Genomic DNA, 16,023 nt, shown 5'->3' on the forward strand with positions numbered 1-16,023 from the left:
TATGCCCTCCAAACCACATGTTCCCAATTTTTCCCCTTTAGGATTTATGGGCTTGGTTCATGAATCAATAACATACATTTTTAGTAATAAAATAAACTATTTAGTTTAGGATTTCATGAGCTTGGAGGTCTTGGTTATGGCTTCCTTGAGTTGTGACAAAAACTTGGAGATTAAGGGTATTTATTGCCCATTAGCTTTTAGGTGTCAGCCTAGCTTTTAGTGTTGTTTAGATTATGATTGGCAGTGATAGAGAGGTTGCTGGGATAGGTGGCCAGCTCCTAATTTGGTTTGAGAGCTTACTTGCTTCTTGAGGTGACCTCCAGAGGAAGGCAGAACTGAATGGAGTTTTCCAATTGGATTAGTTTACACACATGAGCTGTTTGGGCTGAGACTTCATGTTGGGCTTGGCCATGAGGGTTGAGTACTTTGGTGGGCCTCTGACTTGGTGGTTTTCTCCACTTGGGCCTATCCTTTTGCTTTCTTATTGTAAGCCCTACAAAATGGAAAAAGCTACCATATATTGCCATGGATTTTTTATTCCACATGGGCTTTAGTTGTTAGTAGAAATAAAATAAATCTATGAGCTTTAATAAATATTTATGATAGGTGAAATAATGTGATAATCTATGAGTTTTTAAGTGAAATAATTATAATATAGTACTTTGCCAAGTACTAATAACCTTGGACTTTTGATAAAATAGTGCCAAGTAAGTAGCTTGGGCTTTTAAAAGTGTGATCGTAAATTGGGCTTTTGATATTGTTAATTAGAATTGGACTTTGATATTACCAATGAGAATTGGGCTTTTGATGTTGTCAATGAAAATTGGGCTTTTGATATTGCTAATGTAAATTAGGTTTTTGATGTTGTCAATGAGAATTGGGTTTTGATATTATTAATGAGAATTGAGCTTTTGATGTTGCCAATAAGAATTGGGCTTTTTGATGTTACCAGCGAGAACTCTTACCAATGAGAATTGGGTTTTCGATGTTGTCAGCGAAAACTGGGCTTTTAATGTTGCCAATAAGAATTGAGCTTTTGATATTGCCAATGTAAATTGAGTTTTTGATGTTGCCAATGAGAATTAGGCTTTTGATGTTGCCAATGAGAATTAGGCTTTTGATGTTGCCAATAAGAATTGAGTTTTTTGATGTTGCTAGCAAGAATTGGGCTTTTGATGTTGCCAATAAGAATTGAGTTTCTGATGTTGCCAGCAAGAACTGGGCTTTTGATGTTGCCAATGAAAATTGGGCTTTTTGATGTTGCCAGCAAGAACTGAAGGTCTAAGCAAGGAAAACCTTCCTCGGCGAAGTCCAAGGAGAATATTCTTGAATATAGTTTTTTTGGACTTGGATACAATTTTAGTTCTTGTTGTTACAGTGTATTCTCTACAGATTTTTCCGATCCCCTCTCCTTGGAGGGTCTTTTACGTTATATAGCTCTATTTAGATGATCTTGGCCCTCCATTTGTTGATCGTCCAAGCCACTACTTGAGTGTTTGTCCCATCAGACACCTTCCCAAGCCCCTTGTGAGTTAGGCAGTACTGTTCAGGGGTCTTCTCCACATAAATGCAGCCAGGAGGTTCGGTGGGATGCATTAAATATGGTGGTAGCCATCATCCCTTCAGTCATGTCAGGGCTAACCCCCTTCCCGAAACTCTCTCTACAGTATGATCTCTTCTGGTAACATGCCATTGACGTGGCCTTATTGTCCGAGCGTGTGACCTCCTTAGCGCGATGGTGGCCCCCTCAGGGTATGACACGTGGCAAATACCTTTTTAAATTCTTGTACCCCACAATAGCCTCACAAAACTTTGGCTTTTTTTTTTTTTTTTTTGGGTCCTTTTATTTGAGGAGAAAAGCGGGGTTTTGACATTGGATAATTAATTCCACATGCTTCTTTGACTTCTACACGTGAAAGTGTCACTTCGCATGTCTTGCAATCGTTCTGGCACTTCAGAGTATGCAACGTCTCATTAAATGCTCTAGGCGATGCTTTGTTCCCCACGTCCTACGGTGAGATGGAGATCCTACGGCTAGCATTTCTCCTCAAATTTTGGGTGGGATAACTCCCACCCAATTCCGCCTCCTATATAAGGCGCCTGGGGGGTTCATTTTCTCCTACTTTACAAATCTTCAAACTCCCAAGACTTCCCAAATTCTCAAGCTTTCTAGACTTCCTAAATCTTCAGACCTTCGAGAAGCCCCTAAAGTAACCCTCGTCCTTATTTTCATAAGTTTTCACATTCCTAAGCTCTTTTATTCTCAGCCAGTCTCCTCGGCCTTCTACCCTTTACTCATTTTTCAAAATTATTTCCTTCACTTCCCTTTAGTTTGCTTAGATGGGTAGATTTGCTCACCTCATAGATTCTCCCACTGGAATGAAGGGATTTAGATCTAGGTACCACATTCCCCAAGGAGTTTCCCTGCGATACTGTGCTCCAGGTCAGTGGCTTACCCATAGAGGGGAAGGGGAGGTCATCATTCCCATGATTGCCTTCATAGAAGGGGGAATGAGGCTTCCTATAGGTAGAGTAACTAAGAACTATCTGATCGCCCATAGGCTATGCCCCTATCAATGCGCGCCTAACCTGTTTAAGGCTTGGGTAGTGTGGACACTTTCAACGAGCAAATGAGGCTAAACCTCACCTGGCACGACGTCGATTGGATGTACAAGTGTCACCTGCTCATAGACTCAGGGTATTACCTTAAGTCTAGATCCTCTGTTGTCAGGCTCATCTTATGCCTCCCTAAATCCAACAAGGGCATGAAGTATGACTTTCTAATAGTCTCAGGTGAATGACAAGACGTTCTTCACTGCCTAGTTCGGGAGGGAGAGCTAGGTGGAGTACCTTAGGTTTAGGTTTTATTTATTTATTATTTATTTATTTTTTATTTTAACATGGGCATTAGCTCTGTAGTTTTGTTGCTTTCTCATTTCCTTTAGTATTTTGTTTATTTATGATGGAGGCTTCATTATTCTAACCGTGGTTTTGCTTCTTAAATATTTTTGCAGATAAAAGACATGTAGCTCCCAACCTTAATCTTGTCAATGTCTCGGACCTTAACAAGGTGCTGAGATTTGAAGTGTTTGTGAGCAAAGATAGGCAATTGAGAGCTGTCCACTTCATCCTCGACTTCGAGCTCTTGTCGAACAAGTTTCAGGATGTGGGCCACGGGATAAAAGCAAGCGATCCTCAGCTAGCCCGGATAGACATCTCGGTGCCCGATTTTTTAGCCCGAGAAGATATTGTGCTAGTTGAGCTGCCTGTCATTTGAGACTAAGATAGACCAATTTAAGCTAGAGGAAGACAAGGAAGGACCGAGAGAGCCCTTGATCCAAGTCTCAGACTTAGAGGGTGAGCTCGACAGATCGTCTGTCATTCGTTCCCCTCGGCTTGTTGTTGCACGTGTGGATAGCAACTCGAAAGAGGAGGACGGGATGCCATTAGATGATAAGAAGAAAGGCTTGCATGAGCTCCTTAAGGCCAGGGGGGTGGGGCCTAAGGACGCCTCAGGGTCTCAGCCTTCCCTTCCTTTTCCCCTTTCTCCTCCTTCAGTCAACCTATTTGCTCCTGCGGGCTTGAAGAAGAGGAAGTAGGAGAAAGAGGTAGAAGAAGAGGGGGAGTTGGTCCCTCATAAGGAGGAAGCTCCTCTTAAGCAGAAAAAGATAGCCAAGGGCAAGGGGATTGCTCGGGCGTCCTTCGTTGAAAGCAAGGAGGATTGGAGTGTGGTTGAGGTGCGCCTCTAAAACCCCTCGTGGGAGCCTCAGTTGGAGCTAGATGAGGCGGCCATACTGCGGAGCTCCTCCATCAGGGAGTTCCAGAAAGGGCATGCCCACTATCTGGCCGAGGCCCTAAAGCAGCTTCTGCTGCTGCCAAAAGATATGGCAGCACTGTAGACCATGAGGCAGTAGGATTTTTTTTTTTTTTTTTGTCCCTAAAGAGGGACTTAGACTTGGTAAGCCTCTTGTTATGCCTTCCTAATTTCATGCTAAGTTATTTTTTCTTATCTAGTAAAGTATTCTTTTCTTATTGTTGTTATTGTTGTTGTTGTTGTTGTTGTTTTTTTTATTTTATTTTATTTTATTATTATTTTTTTTTTATTTAAATTTTTGCAAGCCATTCAGGAGGTTTTTATGGTCGAGGAATGGGTGAAGGATGCCCAGAATGAGGCTAGGGTAGAGGCCAACCTACATGCTAAGACCAACAAGGCCTTGGGCGCAGCTGAGCAGAAGGGCCAAGAGCTTACTGCGAAGTTGATTGCTGAGGAAAGAGGGTGGAAGAGTGCTGAGGCTGGCCTAAAGAACACCCAGGACCAAGCTGAGGAGCAGCGTAAAAGGCTTCATTATGCTGAGATAGAGGTGGCCACGACTAAATAGCAGGTCCTGGAGCTGAAGGCAGAATTGGAGAAGGCCAAGGAGGCAGCTTGGGTAGCTTAGGCAGTGGTGAAGGCTTCAAAGCAGAGGTCTTATGACCTTTGCGTCCAGGAGACTAAGACTTGTATGATAGAGGAGCTCGCTGGGGTTTGTGAGGAATACTGCCAAGAGGTGTAGGCCAAGGCCCTGAACCTGGCTAGAGTTCCTACAACCTCGGATCTGAGGAGGGATGAAAACATCTACTACCCTAAAGACCTCCAAGAAATTCCTATAACACCTTTGGGCCCTGAAGCGGATTCTACAATTGCAACAACTATGCTTGGGCAGCTTCCTAGCCCTTAGGTCTCTCTCCCCTCCTGAGGCTCCCAAAGGTCCTAGCAAGGCTGGTGACCAAGGCCGAGGGGGTGAGGTGGCCAAGGGGAAGGAAGCTGGCCTGGGTAAAACTCGGCCTGAGGATAAGGGAAAGGGCAAAGAAGTCAAAACTCAGCTAGATACCTAGGGCCTAGAGGTTGCTCCCAAGGCCAAGGAAACCGCTCCTAAGGCTGCTGATCCGCACGTCCCCCAGCCATCCAATAAAGAAGACCCTTTGCCTGCCAAGGCTTAGATTAGGATTTTACTTTTTTTCTCTTTTTTTGAACTTTTTCTTTTGTTGTGGCAGTTTGCCATTGTTCATAATGTACTTCTCTTTTGTTCAATGAAAATATGTCAACTTTTGCTTTATGAATATTTATTTTTCTTGCAATATTTATCTCTAATTAGCTTTAATCATTGTTTTGCCCTTTGCTGAGACTTTTAGATTGATGGTGCTTCAAAGGGTGAACACCCACACTTTAACAAAAGTAAGTAGTAATAATATGTTGTTAGTTTAAATAAATTAAACCTATGTAAACAGTGAGAAAAAATGACTATGTGTTGGTATTGAAAATTGTGTAATCAATAGGGAGGTCTAAGTCTTTAGAGATAAACAAAACACTTAGTAGGAAAATGGATAAACAAGTGTTAATTTATCCAAGGTGTGTGATCCGAGGAACCAAACATAGCCCAGGTTCTGTTCAACACTTAAACAAATAACTAAGAATATTAATTTACTCAAGGTATACGGTCTGAGGAGTTAGACATGATTAAGGTTCTGTTTAATATTCACACAAGTAAGGGAGAGTGTTAATTTACCAAAGGCATGTGGTCTTGGAAACCAGGCATGACCAAGGTTCTATTTAACACTCAAATAAATAACCAAGAATATTAATTTACCTAAGGTATGTGGTCTGAGGAGTCAGGCATGATCAAGGTTCTGTTTAATATTCACACAAATAATGGAGAGTGTCAATTTACTCAAGGAAGGTGGTCTGAGGAACCAGACATAACCAGGATTCTGTTTAACACTTAAACAAATAATGGAGAGTGTTAATTTGCCCAAGGCATATGGTCTGAGGAATCAAGTATAACCAAGGTTCTATTTAACACTTAAACAAAGAATGGAGAATGTTAATTTACCTAAGGCCTGTGTTCCGAGGAACCAGGCATAGCCGAAGTTCTGTTTAACACTTAAACAAATAATGGAGAGTGTTAATTTACCCAAGGCATGTGGTCTAAGGAACTAGGCATAGCCAAGGTTCTGTTTAACATTTAAACAAATAATTGAAAGTGTTAATTTACCTAAGGCATGTGGTTTGAGGAATCAGGTATAACCAAGGTTTTGTTTAACACTTAAACAAATAATGGAGAGTGTTAATTTATCTAAGGCATGTGGTCTAAGAAAGGAACTAGGTATAGCCAAGGTTCTGTTTAACACTTAAACAAATAATGAAGAGTGTTAATTTACTCAAGGCATGTGGTCTAAGGAACCGGGCATAACCAAGGTTTTGTTTAACACTTAAACAAATAATAGAGAGTGTTAATTTACCCAAGGCATGTGATCTAAGGAACTAGGCATAGCCAAGGTTCTATTTAACATTTAGACAAATAATTGAGAGTGTTAATTTACCCAAGGCATGTGGTTTGAGAAACTAGGCATAACTAAGGTTTTGTTTAACACTTAAACAAATAATGAAGAGTGTTAATTTACCCAAGGCATGTGGTCTAAGGAACCAGACATAACCAAGGTTTTGTTTAACACTTAAACAAATAATGGAGAGTGTTAATTTACCCAAGGCATGTGCTCTAAGGAGCCTGGCATAACCAAGGTTCTGTTTAACACTTAAATAAATAATGGAGAGTGTTAATTTACCCAAGGCATGTGGTCTGAGGAACCAGGCATAACCAAGGTTCTGTTTAACACTTAGAGAAATAATGAGGAGTATTAATTTACTCAAGGTATGTGGTCCGATGAGCCAAGCATGACTAAGGTTCTGTTTAATATCCACATAAGTAATCCGGAATATTAATTTACCCAAGGTATGTGGTCCTGGTCCGAGGAACCAGATATGACCAAGGTTTTGTTTTAATATTCATACCAGTAACTAACGCAACACATAATGTCATAAATGAAAACATGGCAGAGCTGTTCTTCATTAATAATAGTACCTTCACAGGTTATTTACATTCCAGGGTTACGATACAACTTTTTCGTCTAGATCTTCCAAGAAGTATGCACCTATGCCTACTACCGAGGTGATACTGTATGGCCCTTCCCAATTGGGCCCTAACTTCCCCCATGTTGGGTTTTTTGCAATACCTATGACCTTTCTCAATACCAAGTACCCCGGGACCAATGGTCTTAACTTTACACTTAATAATATCCCTGTTTGAGCTTCTGCTGATAGTATGCTAATTGAACCACGACATTTTCTCTCCGTTCTTCAACTAGATCTAGGCTCTTCTATAGTAGATGGTTGTTACTATCTAGAGCGAATAAGCTAGTCCTAATCGTTAGGAACCCAGTCACCAGAGGGATCACAGTCACAGCCCCATAAGTCATTGAAAATGGTGTCTCCCTCGTTGACCTACGAGGGGTAGTCCGATATGTCTAGAGAACATGTGGAATCTCATCCACCTATCTGCCGTTTGCATCATCCAACCTCTTCTTAAATCCATTCACTATGACTTTATTGACAGTCTCGGTTTGTCCATTCCCCTGGGGATAAGCTGGAGTGGAATACCTATTAGTGATACCCAATTCATATCAGTACCTTCTGAAGGCTTTACTATTAAACTGAAGTCCATTGTTTGAGATGAGGGTATAAGGAATCCCAAACCGAGTGACAATGTTCTTCCACACAAACCTTTTGGCATCCATGTCCCTAATGTTCGCTAGTGGCTTAGTTTCAACCCACTTGGTAAAGTAATTAGTGCCGACCAAAAGCCACCTTCTGTTTCTTACTACTTTGGGGAAGGGTCCCACTAAGCAAAAGGCCAGGGACTAGACAGAGGATTAAGAACGCCCCCGGGCTGATGAATGTTGGGAGCGAATCTCTAACATTGGTCACACTTCTTCACGTATTCTTGTGTTTCCCTTTGCATATTGGGCCACTAATATCCCTGAGTAAGGGCCCGATGAAATGAGAATTTACCTCCTGTATGGCTTCGACAAATCCCCTCGTGTAACTCTTTTAGGAATGGATCCACTGCTTTAGGATGGATGCATAGCAAATATGTCCTAGAAAAAGAGTGCTTGTATAACTTTTGGTCCTCGGACAACTAAAACTGATGAGCCTTCCTTTGCACTTTGTCAACCTCTCCCTTCTCCTTGGGCAAGATGTCATCCTTAAGGAATAGGACAATAGGATTCATCCAACTAGGACCAACCCTAAGTTGACGAATTTGGACCTTTTCCTCCCTCGTCTCAGTAGGCTTACATAGATCCTTGACTAAGATAACCCAAGGTAGACTCTATGCCAAGGAGGTTGCAAGAGTGGCAAAGGAGTCAGCATGCGTATTTTTGCTTTTAGGGATTTGATGTAAGGAAAAAGAGTCAAATCTTGATTGCAAGTGCCTAGCCTGGCTCAGGTACAGTTTCATTCTCACATCCTTGGCTTCCAGTTCTCCCTTTACTTGGCCTACAATTAATCTCGAATCTGGAAACATCTCCACTGTTCTTCCTCCTATCTTTTGAACCATGGCCATTCCCACTAGCAAAGCCTCGTACTTAGCCTTATTGTTCGTGGTCGAGGAGCCTAGTCTTAAGGATTTCTCAATGATGATCCTTTTAGGAGACATTACAACCAGCCCCACTCTTGATCCCCTTTGATTTGCTGCGCTGTCAACATACATCTTCCAAGATGGAGGTTCCTGCAAGGAGATCATCCCAACTGATTTTCCATCCATTCTCGACCTTTCACCGCTTTCTTCAAACTAAAGCTCAGCAAACTTAGCCACCAAATCGGCAAGGACCTGCCCTTTTATAGAGGTGCGATGCATGTATTTAATATTGAACGCTCTTAGGATCATTGCCCATTGTGCAACCCTCCTTGTGTAATCAACTTTCCAAAGCAGTGGTTGGAGAGGGAGTTGGGTTAGAACCACAATCGTGTGAGCCTGGAAGTAATGTGGGAGTTTTTGTGTAGCATGCACTACTGCCAAGATGGCCTCTCCAATGGTAAATAGTGAATCTCTGCCTCATATAATTATTTGCTCACATAATAAACTGGTCTCTGCACCCCACCATCAACCCGTACTTGTACCAAACTCATCGCATGTGAGGCTACAGTAATGTAAGCGAATAAAACCTCCTCTTCTTCCTCGAGCTTGGACATAATAGGTGGCCGAGAAAAATATTCTTTCAATTGTTGGAAGGCCAAGGAGCATTCCTCCATCCATTCAAATCCCTTCCATTTATGCAACAACTGGAAGAAAGGCCGGCACCTGTCTGCTGTCCGAGAAATGAATCAATTCAAGGCGGTAGCCATTCCTATTAACCTCTGGACTTCTTTGGGATTCTGAGGAGGTTGCAGATTTTTGATTGCTCTAACCTGATCGGGGTCAACCTTAATTCCGCGATGGGTGACCATATAGCCTAGAAATTTTCCAGAATCGATGTTGAAAGAACACTTAAAAGCATTAAGATGCAGTTTGTGTTTCCTCAGTATTCTGAAAATATTTGCAAGGTCATTTATGTGCTTGGACTCCACCTTACTCTTTACCATCATATCATATAGACCTCAATATTTTTGCCCAGTTGCGGTTCGAACATCTTGGTCATCATTCTTTGATAAGTAGACCCGCATTCTTTAGCCCAAAGGGCATCACTTTGTAATGATAGTTCCTCGTGGGCGTAATGAAAGAAGTCTTCTCCTGATCGCCCAGAGTTAACGGTATCTAGTGATATCCCTTGAAAGTATCCAAGAAGCTCATCCGAGGATGGCCCGTGGTTGCATCCACTAACTAATCTATCCGAGGCAGGGGAAAAGGATCCTTTGGGCAAGCCTTATTTAAATCCGTGAAGTCCACACACATCAGCCATTTCCCACTTTTCTTCTTCACCATCACCGTGTTGACTAATCACTTGGGGTAAAACACCTCCTTTATGGCCCTAGCCCGCTTAAATTTGAGCACTTCATCCTTGACAGCATCAGAATGTTCCTTGGATGAGCACCGAGGTGGTTGCCTTCTGGGGACAATAGATGGATTGACATTTAAATGGTAACAAATGAAGTCTGGATCCACCCCAAGGGCCTCATAAGCGCTCCATGTGAATACATCAATATTTTTTATAAGAAAATCTATCAGCTCCTGTGGGGGCAGCTAAACTCCGACCTGAAAGAACTTCTCCTCATCATTGCTAATAACAACTTTTTCTAGTAGCTCGCACTTTGCCCCCTCCACTGGCACCTTTGATTGCTATAAATCCCACTCGGCAGAGGCTAAGGACTCACCCCTAGTCTAATGTCTGATTGCAGCCACTAAGCACTGCCTGGCTATAGACTGGCTCCCCACCAGCTCCTCGACCTGGCCTCTAGATGGATACTTCACCTTCAAATGGAAAGAGGAAGAAACGGCCCCCATGGCATGAAGCCAGGGCCTTGCCACAATGGCAGTGTAAGGGGAATACGCATCCACCACAATGAAATCCACCTCCACCACTTCTAATAAAGCCTGCACAAGTAGTCTAACTTGACCCTTTGGAAAAACGGTCTTCCTGTCAAAACCCACCAAAGGGGAGTTGTAGGAGGTTAAGTCCTCCGGTCTCAATTTAAGCCCCTAGTATAAATCAGGGTACATGATTTCTACATTGCTACCCTGATTTACCTGCACCCTCTTCACATCGTATTCCCTAATTCTCAGGGTAACCACTAGGGCATCATCATATGGTTGTGAGGTTCCAACTTTATCCTCGTCGGAAAAGCTCAAGGCTGGTCGAACCTCCGCCTTACTCCTCTTGGGATCAGGAACCAAGTCCTCAGCCAATGGCCGCTCTATGGACATCACCGTGGATGGAAAGGAGCCAGTCCTTCCAGGAGCAGTAAGGATCATGCTGATCGTCCCAGCGGGGCTTTTGAAGAAGCATCTGTTTGTACTCTCAACCCGACCTGGCTGCCTTGCTCATTGGGCTGATGTAGAAAATTGCTTTAACTTCCCAATTTTAGCCAATTGCTCCAAATGGCTCCACAACGTTCTGCAATCTTCAGTAGTGTGCCCCCGCTCTTGGTGATACTGGCAATGAAGGCTTTCGTTGTGCTTCGTGGTGTCTCCTCCCATTTTGTTTGGCCATTGAAAGTATGGCTCATTCTTAATTTTTCCAAGATTTGGTGTACTGGCTCTTGGAACACAGTATTGACTATCTGAGTAGTAGTAGGTCCAAAATGCCCTGTAAAATCTCTCCGAGGTCGGTTGTTATTGTACCTATCCGACCTGAAATCCATTCTATCCTGAGGGACCACCTTAGCTTTCCCCTTTCCCTGTTGCTAGTCTTCCTTGACCCGCTTATATTCATCAATACGATTCATGAGCTAACGCACACTCCTAACCAGTCTCCTGGTTAACGACTTTCTCAGATCATGCTTGGCGGGCAAGCTGACCCTGAAAGTCCTTATAGCCATGTCATCAAAGTTTCCATCTATCTCGTTGAACATCTCCCAATACCGGTCAGAATACATTTTTAGGGTCTCCTCTTTCGTATGGCCATGGACAGTAAGGAGTCCAAGGGCCGAGGAACCCTACTGTAAGTCATAAAATGAGCCCTAAATGCCCTAGTAAGTTCATTGAAGGAGCTAATAGAACCTTCTCCCAGGCTGTCAAACCATCTCATTGCCACGGGCCCCAAACTGGATGAAAACGCCTTGCACATCAAGGCTTCATTCCGGGAGTGAATGGCCATTCTCTTGTTAAAGTGGCTGATGTGCTCCACAGGGTCTGTTCTGCCATTATACATAGTGAATGTTGGTTGAGTAAACCACCGAGAAAGCTTTCCCCCTTCAATTCTCTACGTAAACGGTGATTTGGAGATTTGGTTAAGAGGTCTGCTCATAGTATCATTGCCCAGACCTTTGCAAGATGGACTCTTACTCCTTCGCTTGTAATGGCCATCCTTATCATATGAAAAAGACTCACTGGGAGGAGTCCTGGACCTAGGTCTGTAGCTACCATCTCCATTATCATCAGAAGAAGGGTCAAAACCTGAAGAAGTCCTTCTCTATTGCTCGTGGCGTAGCCTCCTGTGAAGAAGGTCAATCTCCAATTGTATGCTTCTGGTATTCTCCTTATGAGAGATGTAACTCCTGCCTTAAGACTAGCTTCTACTAGTATGCATGGTGTGCACACTAATCTCGCAGTCCCTTCTTCACTCAAGGTTGAGGAATTGATCTTGACGTTGGGAACCAATAGACTCTCCCGGTTTTGCCCTGATCCAACCATGGTTGGACATTGAACTCACTAAAGCTCAAGCTTTCCCACAGACGGCGCCAATTGTAAGGGTAGGTTTTGGCTCCTAAGCCCAAAAGATGAATGGGTTAAGGCCTAAAGAGCCCCACACAATGAATTTTTAGAGAGTGGGCTTAAAAGCTAGGCTTCAATGGATCAAGCAACGCGCACAGTGGATTAATGATATAAAGAAAGCAAAGAAAGACAAGTTCTAAGCAAGGAAAACCTTCCTCGGCGAAGTTTGAGGAGAATATTCTTGAATATAGTTCTTTTGGACTTGGATACAATTTTAGTTCTTGTTACTACAGGGTATTCTCTACAGATTTTTCTGATCCACTCTCTCTAAAGGGTCTCTTACGTTATATAGCTCCCTTTAGATGATCTTGGCCCTCCATTTGTTGATCGTCCATGCCATTACTTGAGTGCTTATCTCATTAGACACCTTCCCAAGCCCCTTGTGAGTTGGGGCAGCCAAGGCAGCACTATTCAGTAGTCTTCTCCACATAAATGCAGCTAGGAGGTTTGGTGGGATGCATTAAATGTGGTGGCAGCTACCATCCCTTCAGTCATGTCAGGGCTAACCCCTTTTCAAAACTATTTCTCTACAGTATGACCTCCTCTGGTAATGTGTCACTGACGTGGCCTTATTGTTTGAGCGTGTGACCTCTTCGGCGCGATGGTGGCCTCCTTGGCCATGGGTATGACATGTGGCGCAAATACCTTTTTAAATTCTTGTACCCCACAGTTTATATCATGACCCAATTTAGATAATGAAATACTCATGGTTAAATAATAATAGGACGAAAAATATTTTGTGAAAGCCCAATAACTTCTTAGTGGTGTGTGAAAATAAATAGGTGATACTTAAATAATTAGGTGTAAAAAAAATGTACCCTAACAAACATATAGGTCAGATTCAGTGTTTCGGGTCATCGGTTTGACGAGTCTGGGCTACATATTGGGCCAACAAAATGAATCAATAAAATACAAATTAGAAAGAAAAAAAATGTTAGGGTTACACTTTTTTTAAGTTTTGGTTTCAATTTTCTTAGCTAGGGTTTCGAGTTTGATAAGTGATAGCTCAAATCTATGACCAAACGAATAAAATCAATAACTATAAATCTTTGAGTTTTAAGTGATTTGAACAAATGAAAAACTCATATCTCAAAATAGAGAATGCAGACACTCAATTTTGCACCCATAATGTAATCAAGGAGAATGACTTGAATGACCATTCATGTACCACAAATTGCATCACATGCATCAGTTGGTTCTTGCATTACATGCATCAACTTGTCTTTGCATTACATGCATTAATTCATTCATTACATATCATAAAAATGATCTTGAGATTCTAACGGTCGTAACGGTGTTTTCAGTTTTCAAATCAGACCATCGGATCGAAAAATATCTCATGATCAAGCTTGCACAGTCAACATGTATTGTGTCTAGGTAAGGTCAACCACACATGATTAGTTTAAATTAATCCTGATTGGTTAAACCATTAAAATTAATTAAATAATTATGTGATTGGTTGATAATTAGTGTTTAAAATAGGATTGCATGCATATGAATAAAAGGGATGATTGGATAACAATAAAATTGTGGATAATCTGAACTTTATCAAGATTTATTTTAGGGTATTTATCTAAAAGATAATTGTTCTTAAATAGCCTAAATTATCCAGAAAAGAGATGAAAAATCATAAATGGAGGATGAAAACATGTCTAGGTACAAGGACTGGCCAAAAAAACCCTAGAAGAGGAGTCCAAACAGCACTCGAACATGAAAGAGTGTTCGGAGTCCAAAGGGCAATTCAGCACTTTTGGAGTGCCGAACGGCACTCTAAAAGGGCCGAATTTTCTCCTTGTGGGCTTTGGCCCAACGGCCTTCAGGTGATGATAAAGCACACCCTTTTCAATCTTTTTGTAAAAGGATGCGTTCAGATTTAATTAAAAACAAATCTGCATATTTCTTAGATGTAAATCTGAATTTTTCTCAAATAAAAATGGATCTGCATCTTTATGAGATGCAGATCTGATTTTTTCTCAATTAAAAACTGATTTGTATCTTTCTTAGATACAGATCTAATTTTTCTTTAATACATGCAGATTTGAAATAAAGAAAAAGGTTAAACATGATTGTGTTTGTGTTTGTTTTCTTTAATTCATGTTGCATAAATTAGATTATGAGTGAAACTCTCTTCTTAAAAAATCTTTTTCATTCTTTTTTTAACATATACAAACCAAATCTGATTTTTCTGTTTTCAAAGAAACATTTTTTTTATTATCTCAAAATGGATCTGATTTTTTATAAATCCAAAAACCATTTTTTTTAGTTCTTAAAAAACAGATCAGATACTTTTTTCAAACCAAAAGACTTTATTTTATATAATAAAAACAGATATGAATTTTCATCTCCAAAAACCACTATTTTTTATACTACAAAACAGATCTGGTATTTTGACAAATTAAAATCAATTTTTTTTACCAACCCAAAACAAATTTGATTCTTTTCAAAAGAAGAGATTTCATTCATAAATAAATTTGTGTGATTTAATTTTAGTGTCACATGTTCAACATATCATTCATGACATGCATAAAAAAGTACATTAGTCACAAGAGTCTAGAACACCAGACTCTGTCTGGGGCGGAATGGGTGTCTAACTCCTTCCTATTCCGTAACCTAGCCTTCGAATTTAGGTCATTGGTTAAGTAGATCTAGCCTTGTCTTTTTTTTTTTGGTAGAATGTAACTAGGACAAAAGCCATGTATTTTTGGTAGATTGTAACTAGGACCCAAAGATATGTAATTTCTTTTATTCAATCAATGAAGAGAACAATCCAGTCATGTTTTTGTATAAATTTAGTTTTTTTTTTTTTTTTTTTTTTTGGGTATAAAAAAATAAGTGGCGACTCCATACCACTTACCCAAAAAGTGAGGTGCCCTAAAAGGTACCCGAATCTCTTTTTTGAAGGACGCTTTTGTCGAGGTCTTTCACAGTGGTGACTTCACTAGAGATGTCGAGGGCTAAGCTTCGTATTAGACTTTTTGCATGGTCTTGAATGATATAGTTGTTGTTTGTTTATTTATATTTGATGGAATGTTGAATGATATTTTGGTGCATGGAATTTGTTGTTTGTATTGTTTATTAAAAGCTTTCCCTAACAGTCATTGTGTGTGCCATTCAAGCGACAATGTATGCACCCCTTTTCAACAATTTTGTGGTGGTAGTAACCATGGATCACCGGTCTTCATTTGATTCGGGTACCTAGTGGCGAACTCACCAACTCATAGCCTAAAGTCGCTAGATCATTTCCTGTTGACTATAACAGACAAACCATGCTGTTTGGACCAACGCAATGTTCATTACATTACAAGTTAGGTGGTGTAACGTCCTAGCCATGGGAAATAATGAAACAACAAACCCACCGTACAACGTAATGACTTAGAACCTACCTTTAGGTCGGTCCTGGTTAAAATTGCATTGCATGTTGTTTATGTTTGTTTTGATTGATTGATGGATGTGGATGGGGTCTTAGATTTGATTAACCCGACCAAGCTTGTCATTAGGGGAGAATTTGGTTAAGATCTGAAGGAAGCCTGCAAAGAGAACCAAAGCTCGACACTCAAGCTAGTAGCTCTAGTTCCAAGCCCGTCAATCCCATCACAATACTGAAGTGTTCAAGCATAGAAGAGACTCTACTGTTGTAACATCACAATCCCATCTTTGACCTCTAAGACAGTTCAAGCCACAAGAAGTTTGAAGCTCCTAGCAACATAGCAGAAGAGGAAGAACACCCAAACACAGAGGAACCCATGAACACCCAAGAACTACTCAACACCATGGTAGC

General features: G+C 41.1%; 1 protein-coding gene across 1 annotated transcript; it reads right to left on the bottom strand.

The window, feature by feature from the left end:
- Positions 1 to 10,193: 10,193 nt before the first annotated feature.
- On the bottom strand, positions 10,194 to 10,784 carry LOC126691236 (uncharacterized). Its single transcript, XM_050386296.1, has 2 exons — positions 10,560 to 10,784; positions 10,194 to 10,511 (listed from the first exon to the last, which is right to left on the bottom strand). Exons 1-2 carry the CDS (start codon positions 10,782 to 10,784, stop codon positions 10,194 to 10,196), a joined length of 543 nt encoding a protein of 180 aa, XP_050242253.1.
- Positions 10,785 to 16,023: the final 5,239 nt, after the last annotated feature.

This window comes from Quercus robur, chromosome 7 (genome assembly GCF_932294415.1).
Source record: "Quercus robur chromosome 7, dhQueRobu3.1, whole genome shotgun sequence".
Classification (NCBI taxonomy): Eukaryota; Viridiplantae; Streptophyta; class Magnoliopsida; order Fagales; family Fagaceae; genus Quercus; species Quercus robur.